Genomic DNA, 15957 nt, shown 5'->3' with positions numbered 1-15957 from the left:
AATAATGTGTTCCTCCATTACATTACTTCCATTTTCCTCCTCCTGTTAAGTACACTAAGAATACCACATTTATGCGGAACTTACATTACATTTTTTTAAGTCACTTGCTTTACTAATACATATTATTTCATATATATTAATATTCATTTACTTCTTCTTTCTGTTCTATAGGATTAAAAAGTTGAATACATTCTGGAAGGGTAAAAAGAGATCAAGGGTTCAGCGTTCAGGTTCGGCGTATAGGAATTCGGACTTCGGATTTAGGGTTTAGGATTCAGGGCTTCAGGGTTTCCGGTTTACGGCTCAGGGTTTAGCGCACTAGCGTTCAGGATTTAGAGTTGTAGGGTTCAGGGTTTAAGGTTTACGATTCAATCTTTAGGCTTTAAGGTTCAGAGTTTAGGTTTCGAGCTTTAGGGTTTAGTGTTCAGGCTTTAAAATTTAGGGTTTTGGATTCAGGGTTTAGGGTTTACCTTTGTAGGTTTAGGGTTTACCTTTGTAGGCTTAGTTTTTAAGTTTGAAGGTTTAGGTTTTAGGGTGCAAGTTTTAGGGTTTAGGGTTCAGCGTTTACATTTTAGAGTTCAGGGTTTAGGGTTTAGTTTTTATGTATTCAGTGTTTAGGGTTTAGTTTTTAGGTATTCAGTGTTTAGGGTTTAGCGTTTTAGGTTTAGGGATCAGGGTTTAGGGTTTAGTATTTAGGATTCAGAATTTAGAGTTCAGGGTTTAGGATTTAGGGGTTCGGGGTTTAGGGTTTAGGATTTCAGATTTGAGGGTTCATGCTTTGAGGTTGAGTGTGTAGGAGTATTTTTGTGATTATTAGTGTATTATTTAGCGGTATAGGAATTTGATTTCGAGTTTAGGGTATTAGAATGCAAAGTTTATGTAGTTGTGGTAGGTAGAAGGTTATGTTAGGTGTGGAAGGTTGTTTTAGTGGTGGTATGAAGGATTTTTAGGGGTGGTAGATGGAAGGAAGTTTGTTAGGTCGTAGTTGGCTTTTTAGGGTGGTAGGAAGGTTGTTAGATGATAGGAAGAGTTGTTAGGAGTGGTTGGTGGTAGGGTCGAAGCAAGGTGTGTTAATTGGTTGGGTGATAGGTGGAAGTATGGTTGTTATGGGTGGTTAGTAGGGGAAGGGAAGGTGTTAAATGTGTAATAGGGTGAACTTGGTAGTGTTGGGTGGAAGGTGATAAGTGTGAAGGATAGAGAGTGTAGCAAGATAAGTGGAGGAAAAGAAGGAAAGGATGTGAAAGAATGAGAGTGAAGTTAGGGGTGTGGAAGGAAGAGTATGAATTGAAGTGTGTGAAGTAAAGAAGGAGGGTCTAAGAAGGGAAGGAAAGGATGTGAAGGGTGTGAAGAAAAGGAAGTGAGGGGTGTGAAGGAAAGGAAATGAGGGGTGCGAAGGAAAAGAAGTGAGGGGTGCGAAGGAAAAGAAGTGAGGGGTGTGAAGGAAGGGGTATGGAAGGAATGAGGGTAAAGGGTAAGGAGTGAAGGAAGGATGGTGGGGGTTAGGGGGTGTGGAAAGAAGGGTTATAGAAGGAGTATGGAAGGAATGAGAGTGAATGTATGAAGTGTAAGGTTTAGTATTTGGGGTGTTAGTTTGGGAGGGGAATGTCTTAGAAACAGGAGGGGTTAAAGGAAGATGGGATTAGAAGAAGTGTGGGTAAGTGTGAGGGTTTGTGTGAAGGGTGTGGCAGGGGGTGAGGGTGGGTGGTTGGAGTGTGGGGGAGTGAAGGAAGGGGTAAAGAAGCAAGGGAAGTGTTGTGGGAGGAGTGTGAGAATGGGGGAATTAGTGTGGGTGGTTGGAGTGTGGGGGAGTGAGGGAGTGGGAGAAGGAAACTTGTTAGGGGTGGAAAGAAGGTTGTTAGAAGGAAAGGGGGTGAATGTTGGGGGAGGGGGTGCTACGTTTTTTTTTTCTCTCTTAAAAGAATATTGACAGCTGTAAATGTTAATTTTTGAAATAATGTAATATGTATTTTTAAAATCTATTTTCTTTAATTGAGATATATTCCATTTTATATATTTTATATTGTATGTTGTAATAAAATTTTTAGTTTAAATTAGATTTACACACTCAAGAGGAAGAATAACTAATAAAATGTGCAAACGACGTAATACGCATTTTACATTATAAAAAAAAAAGGAGAAGAAAATAATTCTATCATTCAAATGTAAAAATAGAAGGAGGAAAAAGGAATTTTCACTTTTTATACCTTTCTTTTTACTTTAAAAAAGAAAGAATAAAACAAAAAAAAGAACAGAAAAAAAAAAACGAAGCAAAATGATGTTCTCCGCAAAATACCTCCTTTTCATCTTAATACTTTACTGTTGGGCACAACATGACCACAATCACCACTACGTAAGATACTAAATTGTTACAAACCTATATAAAAAAATATATATATATATATATATTTGACACGCACGCATACATATTCATTATGATTATGAATGAATATTTTCTTTTCCTTCTATTTTTGCTGAGTGAAGGAAGGGAAGGGAATGGGGTGTAAGGAAGGGGAAGGAAAAAAAGGGGAGTGGGGGAAGGAGAAGGGAAGTTTCCTTCCCTTAAACCTTCCTTCTTCCTTTAATTTTGTGTAATAACACTTATATGTGTTATGTAAATTATGAATGTACATTTTCTGCTTAACCCTTTTTCTTTTTTTTATCTTTTAGGTGAGTGCAATAAGCACATATGTTTCGTCAGATGGAAGCGATTCAAGCAGTACAGGATCATCAATAGGAAGCGAAGCTGGTACAAGAACACAATTATCAAATCAACTTTATAATGAAAACAATAATAACGACCCCTTTAGAAACACTCCTATTCCAAATGGGCCATATAATGGAATAACTTCAAAGAAAAATGATTATAATACACCATATGAGACGAAAAGAAAAAAGGATAGAAGTGTTAAGGACAAATGTCGAACAATGTGCAAAAATTTTTTTCATGATTGCCGTCGAGGAATGAAACATAGAACCCTATTAATCCTTACATTGGTTATTTTGGGTCTTAGTTTGGAAATTCCATATTATATAAGCTCAAGTGGAGTAACTTCCCCTGATTTATTTGGACCATTTTCAAGTGCAGTGCAAAAATTTTACTCCTCATTTCCCGAAACAGCAGGTAATTGGGTGTGGGCACACCCAATTGCTACTACCATACTGCTTCTTATGCTAGGTGCATTGGTAGCATTTTATTGTTATAGATATAGGAAAAAATATATTCAAAAATCTAAGTACAAAAAATTCGAATCCAAATTCGATTCGGGGAATTTATCACATAGAAAGAAGAATAACACCTTAGAGGGCAGAAATACCACCTTAAAGGATAAATTTAACACATTTTTAAAAAAGTATACCTGTCGTAAAAATAGGGGTTGGATTTTGTTATTGGTTTTATTGGTGATGGTGGGTCTTTATTCATTAGTTGTGTATTATGCAAGTTTAGGTATGGCACGTCCCGGTTTTCCCCGCCTTCAGAGTTCCCTGGAAATAATGAACCAGTTACTTCCGCCACCTTAGGTTATTCGGTAACACTTTTTAAAAAATATGATACTCGTCATTCTCATAACCATAGTGGGGCTCGTGTCCTATTTGTGGTCACCCTATTGGTGCTCCTCCAATGTGTGCTCGTCATATTAGTTGTTTTATTATAGTTCTTTTATTAGCATTTTACTGTTAGAGCAATAAGGAAAAGAAATATACATTAAATCGAAGTATTAAGTGTGGAATTCTTTTCCTTCTTTTTCTTTCTTTTTTTCTTTTGTTTAATCAGAAAAATTTTAACTATACATAATGCATGTTATGGTTACAATTAAATAAAAAAATAATTTAGACATATAGACATGTGTGAATTTCTAAATCTTCCCTTCTTTCCTTAGACACTACCAATCTTTCATTCCTTTCCTTCCCTTCCTTAGACCCCCTCCTTCCACCCCTAACACAATCTTCCTTCCACCCACATAACAACCCACCTACCAATTTCCACCTAACAACACACCTACCAATTTCCACCTAACAACACACCTTCCTTCCACCTACCACCCACCTAACAACCTTCCTTCCATCGACCCTACCACCCGTAATAACCTTCCTTCCATCAATCCTATCACCCGTAATAACCTTCCTTCCATCAATCCTACCACCCGTAATAACCTTCCTTACATCAACCAAACCTAACAACCTTCCTTCGCCCCTAACAACCATCCTTTTACCACCCTAACAACCCACCTACTACCACCACTAACAATCTTCATTCTACCTACCACCCCTAACAACCAACCTACCACCTAACACAACCTAACAACCCACCTACTACCACCACTAACAACCTTCATTCTACCTACCACCACCACTAACAACCTTCCTTCCACCCCTAAGACCAACTTCCGTCCATCCCCAGAAATCATTCATTCTGACAACCATAAGAACCCACCTACCACCTGTAACAACCTTCATTCCTATTTTTCTCTTCCTTTCAGTATACCAATGTATTCTCTGCATTAGGCGGCATGAATAGAAGTAATAGAAACAGTAGAAGAAACAGAAGGGGAAGGAGGTCCGCCATTAGGAATGGATTGAACAGGTTCTCAGGCGACGGCGACGATGAAGACAACACTTCTAAAGAAACATATTCCACAGGAACAATTTCCACCGCAGGGGACGATTCTACCACCATAGTATATTCCGTTCCATATATTAGATAAGTTCCCGCCCCTTCTCTTTCCCTTCCTTTTTCAGTTCCTTCTTCCTCTCTCTCTCATTTTAAAGGAAGAAACAAATAATAAAAAAAAGGAAAAAAAAAAGAAGGGTTAAGAAAAGAGAAGAAAAAAAAAAGAAAAAAAGAAAAAAAAGAAAAAAAAGAAGAAAAGAATGAAGGAACGTAATTCCTTTCCTTCTTCCTTTCTTTCTTCTTTAGGAAGAATGTAGTGCATAAAGGAAAATGCAAAAAAAAGGGTGCATAGGTTGGAGGTATATGAAAAGGAAGGAAGGTTGTTCCATTCCTCACTTCTTCTCCCTTCTTTTCTTTGTTTTTTTAATAAAAGAATGTAACAAGTGTATGAGAAAGGGGAAGGGAGGTTGCATGAAGGAAAATGTTTTTTCTTTTTTTTTTAGAAAAATACTGTTTATAAAAGATGGAGTGTTATTATTCTTAAGGAAAGAAGAGGAAAAAAAAAAAGGAAAGGAATAAGAAGGCACGTAACGCTTCCTTTTTTTTTTTTAGAGGAATGTAAAAGGCATAAAGGAGAAGGAAGGTTATTCTTTTTATAAGAAAGAAGGAAAAATAGGAAAAAAGGATGAAAAAAAAAGAAGGTAATTCCTTTCTTCTTTCTTCTTCGTTTCTCAGAAGAATGTGAGAAAAAGAGGAGGGAAGAGAAACGAGAGTGCAGAATGGTATGGTAGGTTCCTTCCCCTTTTTTTTTTCTCTCTTTTTACGCTCCCTTTTTAGCAGCATAAGAAGCAAAAGGAAAAAGGAAAATGAAAAAAAAAGGATGGAAAGAACAAATGATTAATTCTTTTCTTCCTTTTTCTTTTAGAAGATTCCATTGCATATAGGAAGATGGGGAGATTGTTCTCTTTTTTTTTTTTAGGGGGAAAAAAAAATTAAAGGTAAAAATTGAAAAAGGAAAAGAGGGGTGATAGGTTTCTTCTGTTCCTTTGAAGAATGCAGAAAATTCATGCAGGTTTTTTTTTTCCCCCTTTTAGGAACCAAAATATAATAAACAATGCGTGCAACCAATAATAAAGAAAGAACGAAGGAAAGAAATATAAAGAAGTATATTTTTTAACATGGACGTAAAAGTTACAGCGTAAGGTAGAATAATTCTGTGGTTGAAATATAAAATCCCTCGGGGAATGTAATATTCCAGTATAACGAAGAAGTATGTAATGATGGGGAAGTCGGTTTACAATGGCTGATGAGTACGAATATTTTGCTCATATATTAAGACAATGGTTCCGGGAAAATGGAAATCAAGAAGGGAAGAATTATTGGGTAATAAAAAATAAAAAAGAAAGGACGGTGGATCGCAGTCCGCTTATGTATATATATGTAGGAATTATGAGTGAACGGTCCAGTGGAGTGTACAGGAAATAGTGTATGTGTTTCCATATTATTTAACAAAGGGGGAATATAAGAGAACAATAGTATTAGGAAAACTTCTAATGAGTAGATATAATGAGATAATGGATGTGTGTGTACATTTACTGTTTCAAATTTCAGGAAGGAATATGGAATGATCTAGAGAAGCAGTTCGAGAAGTTAATGGAGCGCTTAAGTGGGGATACTCCTGAAATATCAGCTCTGTGTAGTGAAATAGACAACACCAAAGGTATATGGAACACCGTTAAAAAGGAGATGTGTAAAGCTCTCATAAAAATAAAATTCTTCATGAGTGGAATTAAAGGAAATAAAATAGTGGGGGGGAGGGCGAAAGTAGAACACTTGGGAGAAGTAGAATCTTATTTCAGGTGTATAGTTGGAAGTATGACTATGGTAAATTTATATAAGCGACACTGTAAGTTGAATGAAGTTGCAGAGTACATAGTGAAGCCGATGGAAGCAGCTCAAGGGATGTGGAAAGAATTAACAGAACATGAGAAATGCAGAACACTACCATTCAGTGGGATGAAAATAGGGAAAGAATTTATAGGAAATAAAGTAAATGAATGGTTAGAAAAGAGGAAAAGTGGCACTCAAATGTATACAACTATAATGGGGAATACAGGGTGTCAGGGAGGACAGCAGGGTAGGAACATGCAAGGTGTCGTCCAATTATTAGGAAGGAAGGATGAAACTGAACTACAGGATTTTAATGATGATAGTAAGAATTTGCCAGAAGGAAAGTTGGAAGAAGTGTTAACAAAAATGGATGAAGTAAATAGGAAGAGGAAAAAACCGAGCGACTGCTTAAAGGAAAGCGGTGGAAAATATGAAGAGGAAGAGGAATGTAAGAAATCATTCTACCATGTTGAGTACATGCAGTAGGTGTGTACATTCAATATTTCCTTTTCTTTTTTTTCTTCCTTTTCTTTCTATTAGAAATGGAAAGTATAAGGAAATGTGGATTGTATTTGTGTAGTACATATATATTCATGTGCCCCCATACAGTGCGCATAACAGAATGGTTCACGGCGTTCTCCAATAACCCAACGGAAGATGATGCTATTAATTGGATCGAATTCGAAGCCGCAAGGGCACTGTGCGAGAGAAGTGACAATGAATACAAGTATGATGCAGATAAGTATAAAGGTTTCTGTGAAGTCATGGTAAGGAATATAATGTTAGTAACAAATATTGAAAATCAGTACAAAGCAAAACAGACAAAATGTAAGAACACTGTGAAGGATATTCCTCTCTGTGACTTACTGAAGGTGTGGATGTCTTATATGGATAATTTCTGCGCTCCAAGGAGTGTGATGAAGTATGCCTTTGAAGCTGTAGAGAATATAAAAGGAACGTTTGTAGGGGGCTCGGAATATACAGAATGTAAATATGAAAGTTTCAATAATCTTTACAGGGATGGGGAGGATATGCTGCCAAAATTGTGGGAAACAATGAAGAACAGTGTTCTCAGTAATGAACTAGGAAGAGTACAAAAAAAAAAATGGTGCGACGAAAGTACAAGGAATTATACTAAGGGGTTAATAAATAATGCATCCCATACACGCAATGATAAGAGTGTTGATGATGGAATATTGAACAGTAATCCGGAACTACAGAAATTAAAGAGTACTATTGTACAAATTGAGAACAAAGTGAAGAAAGAGGAAGAGGAAGATCGGAAGGTCCTGCAGGACGCCCTGCAGAAAGCCATACAGGAAAGTAAACCACAAACACCACCACCAGTTAGTCAACAAGGTAATAAATTACCATGGGGTCGTTACTGCGGGGTACACCACCAATACCTAAAGGAGGGTGAAAGACAGAGAAGAAAGGTTGTTAGGTGGGTGGTAGGTGGGTTGTTAGGTGGTGTTAGTGGTGAAAGGTGGAAGGAAGGTGGTTTTAGAATGAAAGGGGTATGGGTATAGGAAATGGATTTCGGGTTTAGGGTTTCTGGGTATAGGAATTAGGATTTAGGGGTTAGGTTGAACAAATATTGCCTGGTGTTTAAAAGAAGAAATGGGGTTTGAAAGGGAAAAACTCCTCGCAGACAGGTCAACGTGAAACTGGGTGTACCATAGAAGCCGGGTGCAACCGGACAAGCGGGGTCCAACCGGACAAGGGGCAACCTTCTACGTGTACCCTGAAAAAGAGTGCATCAAAAAGAAAGAAAAAAATGAGAAGGAAGGAGAATGGAAAGGAAAGAAAAGATAAAAGAAGGAAGGGTAGAAGGAAGAGGAATCTACCTTACCACTACTCATTCATGTCCTTCACTCACTGTGTTTCTTCCCGGCGTCCTTCATTCTTATAGGTGATGACTGCACCAAGGAAACTGTCTTATGTAATCGCGTAGACTGCGTAACAAAGAAATGGGGTGTAAACAATGGTCAGACGGTAACCTGGGTAAGGAAGAATGTTGTCATCATTACAGTTTGTGGACAGTTTTTGTTTGTGTATGTGTGTGTATTGTAGTTTTGTACAAATTGACAGAGGGAAATTAGACGTACACATGTAACGTGCACATAATAATTATAGGGGGTGAACATAATTATGGGGTAGACATAATTATAGGGGGTAGACATAATTATAGGGGGTAGACATAATTGTAGGATGGACATAATAGTTATAGGGTGGACATATAATAATTATATAGGGGGAGGTGGACATATAATTACATATCATACATTTGTTTCCTTCCCTTGCCCCCCCCTCCCTCATTCTATTAACAGGAAAACATGAAGGTGGACATTAACACGGAGGCCACAAAAATGTTTAATAAAATATCTACAAAAAGCAAAGGTATTCCAGGTTACTGTAGTAGTACAGATCAAAATAGTAGAAGAGTCACTGACTCAGAGAAAAAAGCATGTAAGTACATCACTTCAGGATTACAGTACATATACGAAGTTCAAGAGGAAGATGGAGATGAAACGCGCAAGAAAGACAACAGGCATTTTAAGCAAATTATGTTATGCTTAGTTCTAAACGCCTATGCGGACAAATTAATACAGGAGGTTAAATCTCCCTGTAAGGCCGGGGAAGATACAATAGAGCAAGCATTTGAGGAAGGAAATAAAAACATAAATTCCAGGTGTAAGGATGGACCCGATAAATGTGTTAAGTGTGAAAGGGTTAAAGACTTTAAGAATTGTAATGTGGGTGGAACAGATGTGAAGGAAAAGTTGAAGACAATACTGAACGAGAATAATCCGCAAATAACGCAAACTCTAACTACTCTAAATGATATAAATAAGAACTTATGTGATCGTGCACAATGTGTAACAACACAATGGTCCAGGGACAGAACACCATCAGGAGGCACAAAGAAATGGGAGGTTTGGAAAGGATTTATATTTCGCATCCAAGTCTATTTGTGTAGAATTACAATGGTAGAATACATTTTTTCACAGAAAGGAGCAGAATGTTTTTTGTATAAATACTACTTATATTTACGTGTTCTCTCTTTTTCCCTATATGCGTAGAAAGAAATTTGGGAAGATGAGGACATGGGGAATATACTGCAGGAACTGTCTGTAGCTATAATTAAAGGAAATGGAGCTGACTCCGGTATATGTGAAAAAATTGAGGATGGAAATAGTACACCTTTAGGAGCAAATAAAACGGCTTGCAAATACATTACTACAGGATTAAGGCATATTTATAGCATTAAGGTGGAAGGCAGTGATATCGACGCGAGCAAAAAGAATAACCAACAATTTAGGCAAACTATGGCCTGCCTAGCATTAAATGTATTCGCAAATGAAATACTGAAGGAAAAGAACTGTGTCAATGTAGACAAAATAAAAAAAGCTTTTGCGGATGGAGGAAGTCCTTATAAGGAATTGTGCAACAGTGATGATAATTGTGAAAAATGTGAGTGGGACGATTGTACAAAGTTTAAAATTGGAACCAAAAACCAACGGGATAGAATAAAAGGGGAACTCGAAAAGAATAAAGACATAACGCAAGCTCTAAATGCCATAACTAACATATGTCAACCTGACGTTAAACCTGCTGCTGCCAAACCAGCCGCAACAAAACCAGCAACTACGAAACCCGGAACTACTGACAATTCAACTTCCCAAAGTGTACCAGGTAGGTCTGAGGAACCTCCCGTTGCACCAACAGCATCATCAATTCCAGTGGAACCCGAACCTAAGAAGGAATCTAATGAGGACGGCACTGCCTGCAATACTTCCAATTCTGAGTTTGGTGTTAAAATTTCTTGTGGCAAAGCTTCCGGACCAGGTCTTGATGATCCCGTTATTCCTGCTGGTACCCGAGTAACAGTGGAGGACCCCCCTGGACAACCGCCAGGTAAGAAACATAAAAAAGGAAAAAAAAAAAAAAAAAAAGAAAGAAAGCACCTACAGGAAATGTGCACAAAGGTACATCTGCAGTATTCTGGGATCCACGGTTCCTGCATACACTTAAGCTAAAATCTCCCTCCTTACTTATTTCACAGCTGCAAAGGCAGGTTCCGGTTCACAGGTCCCAACAGAAACAAAGGAAATTGATGCTAAAACCAAGAAAGTTGTTCCACCGAGTCCGGTTGTGGACAGTGCTGGTGATGGCCCACCTGCAGTCCCTGGAGGTGTCCCTGGTGGTCCAGCTGGCACCCAAAGTGCCGGTGGGGGGGTGGCGGTGGTCCAACTTCCAACAGTGTTGACCACGCTAGTCCACAACCTCCATCTCAGAAATCTAATGATGGTTCCGCAGGAGCAGGAGGGCCCACTTCGACAACACCACCACCACCAACAACAAGAGCTTCGTCTCCTATAGCTATTCCACTTAGTAACCCAATAAGCCCTTCTGCTCTCCTTACCCCATACCTTCCTACCATTCCTGTGTTCCTTGGTATGTTTGCTATGACCTACCTCCTTTGGAAGGTAAGAAAAGGAAAGAAAAGAAAAGGAAAGGAAAGAAAGAAAAAAGCAAAGAAAAGAAGGAAAAGATCTGAAAGAAATAAGGAAAGAAAGAAAGGGAAGAAAGAAAAGATCTGAAAGAAAGAAAGAAAGAAGGAAAGGGAAGGGAAGGGAAGAAAGAAAAGGAAGGAGGTCTTAGGAAGGGACGGTCAACCCTTCCGACCTCCTTACCCCATACCTTCCTACCATTCCCGTCTTAATTGGTACTTCTGTCATAGGTTATTTGCTTTGGAAAGTAAGAAAAAAAAAAAAAAAGAAAAAAAAGAGAAAAAAAGAAAAAGAAAGAAAAAGAAAGAGAAAAAAAAAAAAGAAAAATAAAGAAAAATAAAGAGAAAAAAAAAAAAGAAAAATAAAGAAAAATAAAGAGAAAAAAAAAAAAGAAAAATAAAGAAAAATAAAGAGGAAAAAAAAAAAAAAAAAAAGCAATAAATGAGTAAGTGGCTCTATGGTTTCGCATTTTAGGGTGTGTGTGTATAGGATTTCGCATTTAAGGGTGTTTGTGTAGGATTTTACAGTTGGGTTTGAAGTAGTAATTATTGTTGCGTTATCTACATTTCACCCCTATTAAGGAAACATTTTCTCGCATTTTTTTTTTTCTTTTTAGTATTTTTTCCTTCCTAAAAGAAGAAATCGTCACAAAAGGGCTCATGAAGTTTCTGGTCCTCCAACTTTGGAAGAACAACTCTTTGACCATGTGGACCGGGCAGATGGTCCACATGCATATACCTTAGTAAAGGAACGCAAACAAGCAAGATCTCTTCCAACGGGAAGAACAAACAGACCAAAAGAACAGGGCGTTGGTCGTCATGGTGTGGATCGTGGTGTACGTCGCCGCATGATTATTGATATTCATTTAGAAGTCTTAGACGAATGTCAAAAGGGGGATGTGCATTCGAAGAAGGAAGACTTTTTTGAAATTATGGTTCAAGAATTTATGGGACGTGAGTCCATAAAAGGACAAACGGTTCCTGAGGAAGATGTTCCTAAGGAAGAAGATTCTAAGGAATGTGTTCCTAAGGAACAGGTTCCAAATTCAAATTCCGGGTTTTAGCGAGGAAGACTTTCTTCCTAAGGAAGAAGTTCCTAAGGAGCACGTTCCCTCTTCAGATTCCGGGTTTAGGGAAGGAAGAGTTTGTTCTTGAGGAAAGTGTTCCTGTGGAAGATGTTCCTAGGGAGCAGGTTCCAAGTTCAGATTCCGGGTTTAGGATGTAGTAAATATTTTTTCTTTTTTTTTTTTTTCTTTCGCTTAGTATTGCATGAATGTGTTTACACGTTCTTGTGTAATTAATATAAACCGGGAAAAAAAAAAAATTTCTTCCCCACTTTAGTTTGATTTGTGTGGTAAAATTTTCTTTATTGAAGAATTAAAAAAAATGCTTATTCATTCTGTTATAAAATTTTTTAACTTAATAATTTTTTTTTCGTTTTTTTGAAATACAAGCATATTTCTTCAAAAATGTCAGGACCTTTTTCTGCATGCGCGTTGGGCGTGTTCATCCCCTTGTGAAGTCATTCAAACTTACAAATGTAGGAAAGGAAGAAAGAAAAATAAGGAATATTAAAGAAAAAGAAGGAAAAAAAGGAAGCAAAAAAAGGACAAAAAAGAAAAAGAAGAAAAAAAATTAAATTGAATTAATTCATAATATTAAAAAAAAAGAATGGAGCAAGTACACACAATAAAAAGGGGAAACAACCACAAAAAAAAAAAAAAAAAACCCACAATGAAATAATGTTGCGGAAAAAAAAAAAATATTAAAAATTCGACGCTCAAAAAAAGGAAGAAGTAAAGAAAAAAAAAATATATATATAATCCATCTATCACCCCTAAAATTAAAAAAAAAAAAAAGAATGGCAAGCACAAATATGGAAAGTGTACACACACACAATAAAAAAGGGGAAGGGAAGCACAACAACAACCAAATAAGGAGCAACCCCCCCCCCAAAAAAAAGGGCTTACTGCCAAAAAAAGGGGGGGCTTCCACTGCTTCTACTGCTTTTTTTTTTTTTTTTGCGCGCAAAGTTGTCCATTTCTAGCGCCCACCAGGACATCACATCACATGTATCACATTACATGCGCTTCTTCTCCTCCGCAAAAAAAAAAAAAAAAAATGTTCTTCCGTTTGCGCACTGCATGAAGTTCCCGGATGCTTATGGCCCCCCAGAAAGGGAAGTTCCGATCCAGGTATTACATTGCTTGATAACGTATATTCCTTCCATGTCTATTATTTGTACCTTTCCCTTTTCTGGTGCTGATAGATGATGGTGATGTATATAAAGAAGAATTCTCTGTTAAGTCACTCGTTGAAGCTTCCGTGGATTCATATATTGTTGAAACCTCTATAGAAGAATCGTCTTCTGTGAATGTACTAAAGTTAGGCCCCGCCGATCTTTTTCTCGTATTTCTTCCACCGCTACTACTATTTCCAAATTGATTACCAAACCAAAAAGGTAGTGGGGAATACTGAAAGAAAAAGAAGAAAGGGAAGGTTGGTAGTTTATAATCTGTGCAGAATACATATATACCACACAGCTCCCTCCTCATATACACTGTTCATGCAAAAATAGTGTCCACTTCTTATATATTACTGCACTTATCAGATGTTTAATAATAGTTACCTTATATAAAAGAAAAGCAAGTGTTGGTAGTCCAACTATGGGAAGGATGGAAGAAATGGCAGTGGTAATGTTGCTACTTCCAGAGGGGGAGGTGGGTGTGTCCGCCTGATGTGTTACAGGTACTCCTTCGTGCACTGTTGGACATGTCAATGTTGATGGTGGTGGAATATTAGTTCCACTATCACTACCATTGAATTTTGCTTTAAATTCTTGACAATATGGATCACTACTATTTACACTTTGTCCACAATATGTCTGTATTTTAGTATAGACGGATTTAAGTTTCTCCAGGTAGTTGCCATATTTATCATTACACTTGGACTCACTAGTATTTAGCAGCTCCTGTATAGAATTATAGTCATGCCAATAATCGAAGATGGTTTTTCTGTGAAGGAAGTCGTCCTTTTCAATAGTATTGCCGCAAATATCTTCGCACCCCTTAGTCCGATACGCTATCTTTATATTTTTACAGATTGTATTCAGAGTGTTCGGGACTATGTCAGTATTCTCTGGATTCCTGAATAAAAGGTCCCCAATCCAATAATATAAAAAATGACAGTATTTGCAATAGGAAGGGTCGTCCTTTTTCTTTGTTACTAGGTACCATGCGCTCTTAATTTTATCCGTATATCCTTTAGTAATGGTGTGCCCGTCTAAACTGTTTTTTACTTCTTCGAACTCAGAATCTTCGTCACAATCATCACAGCCTGTGTCGAACATCTTGTAGAAATTTTTATAGGAAGTCAATTGTTCTAAATCCGCCGCCTATGGATATCATGAGTAGGAAGGTGTACACATATATAAATATATATGTACATATATACATATATATGTGTATGTATATATAGGTATATATATATATAACTGTTTATATTGTAACAAGGAAGAAGTGAGAAGGAAGCAGGGAGTCAACTAACCGATAACAGTTGTTGGGCAGAATCTGCCATGGTTTATATGTATACACCTTTCTGTGTGGAATGAACTTATTGTGGAATTGAGCACACATATACATTCCTATAGAATATGTTTGTACAGTTCCTATTTGTTCCATGGTTATGAATGAACATGAATGTTCAAAATTTTCCCATTCTTAATAATACATACTGCTCTATTTCCGGGTGGCCATAACACATTATATACACATACACATATGTATGTATTAAAATCATTTCGTCATGATTATGTGCACATTTAATTGCAATGAAATATTAGCGAATGTACATGAATAATAATGAAATGGAAGAGGGGAAGGAAAGAGGAGCCATAAAATATGCATTCCTTATTCAATGTGCTATATTATTGTATTATAGATCATTATTTGTAACCCTATAATATTTATGCAGTGCATTCATTCCCTCTGTGTACATAAGGAAGTCGCACCTCCCCCTTCTTGGTGTGCATATTTTTTATGTGTTCTATATTAATTTTATGCTTACTTTTTTGTATTTAATAAATTATTTGGTAGTAATTAACATATATGTAGTGCAATTCATATACATATATGTGGAATACTATTCATTCCTTCCTTCCGCATGGAATGTGCACATTCATCTATATATTTAATGAAGGGGCATGAATTTATAAAAGAAGTGAAAGAGGGATGTAATGCATAGAACTGTATTAACTATGTATGAAGAGAAAAAACGTACGCGCACCTTCCCATAATAATACTTTTTACACTGTACATTTTATTTTTTTGTGCTGTATTAGTAATAGTACTTTATATTACACCTCCGTTCCCGTTCCTTCTAATGTAGATTACATTTTATACATTACAGTATTCCTCATTTTTAATTTTACTTTTTTCCTTTTCAGTTCATTTTTGGGCAAGAACTAGGAAGGTCCCCACCCATGCTCTTACCTTTTACGTGCATTCTCCTAGAATACATATATGGAATGATCATACATATGTATTGTTATTATTTCCTTTAAGGAAGTTATTTTATTATAGTGCACGGTCATGAATAATAAATAAAGGATGCGTGCAGTACAGTTCAAGTAAATTGTATACATGAATATATTTTCCACCTACTTCCCATGCCTTTTTTTCCCTATTTGAACAAAGTCTATAAATACTACAGTTAAAGGCTAGTGAATATATATATATATATATATGTAGAGAAAAATGGAAGAATAATGGGAAGTCAGGTCCCTAAATTCAGTACAACTATCAACATCTATGCGTAGTGACATGTTGGATCACTACTGCAAATGTTGTTTACTACCATTATTATTGTTGCTATCACTGCAATGAGTACAATGATTGCAATTGTTGTTGTTGGAAGTAACCTGCCATATTGGACGCAACCTACAATG

General features: G+C 36.9%; 1 protein-coding gene across 1 annotated transcript; it reads left to right on the top strand.

The window, feature by feature from the left end:
- Positions 1-6187: 6187 nt before the first annotated feature.
- Positions 6188-12237, top strand: PCOAH_00001660 (SICA antigen; the record flags this gene model as incomplete). The annotated part of the gene is made up of 8 exons (XM_020056983.1): positions 6188-6947; positions 7109-7858; positions 8412-8503; positions 8830-9378; positions 9583-10417; positions 10566-10730; positions 11883-12049; positions 12133-12237. 8 exons carry the CDS (start codon positions 6188-6190, stop codon positions 12235-12237), a joined length of 3423 nt encoding a protein of 1140 aa, XP_019912491.1.
- Positions 12238-15957: the final 3720 nt, after the last annotated feature.

The sequence above is a fragment of the Plasmodium coatneyi genome, chromosome 1 (assembly GCF_001680005.1).
Source record: "Plasmodium coatneyi strain Hackeri chromosome 1, complete sequence".
NCBI classification, from domain to species: Eukaryota; Apicomplexa; class Aconoidasida; order Haemosporida; family Plasmodiidae; genus Plasmodium; species Plasmodium coatneyi.
This window is presented reverse-complemented; position numbering and strand designations above follow the sequence as displayed.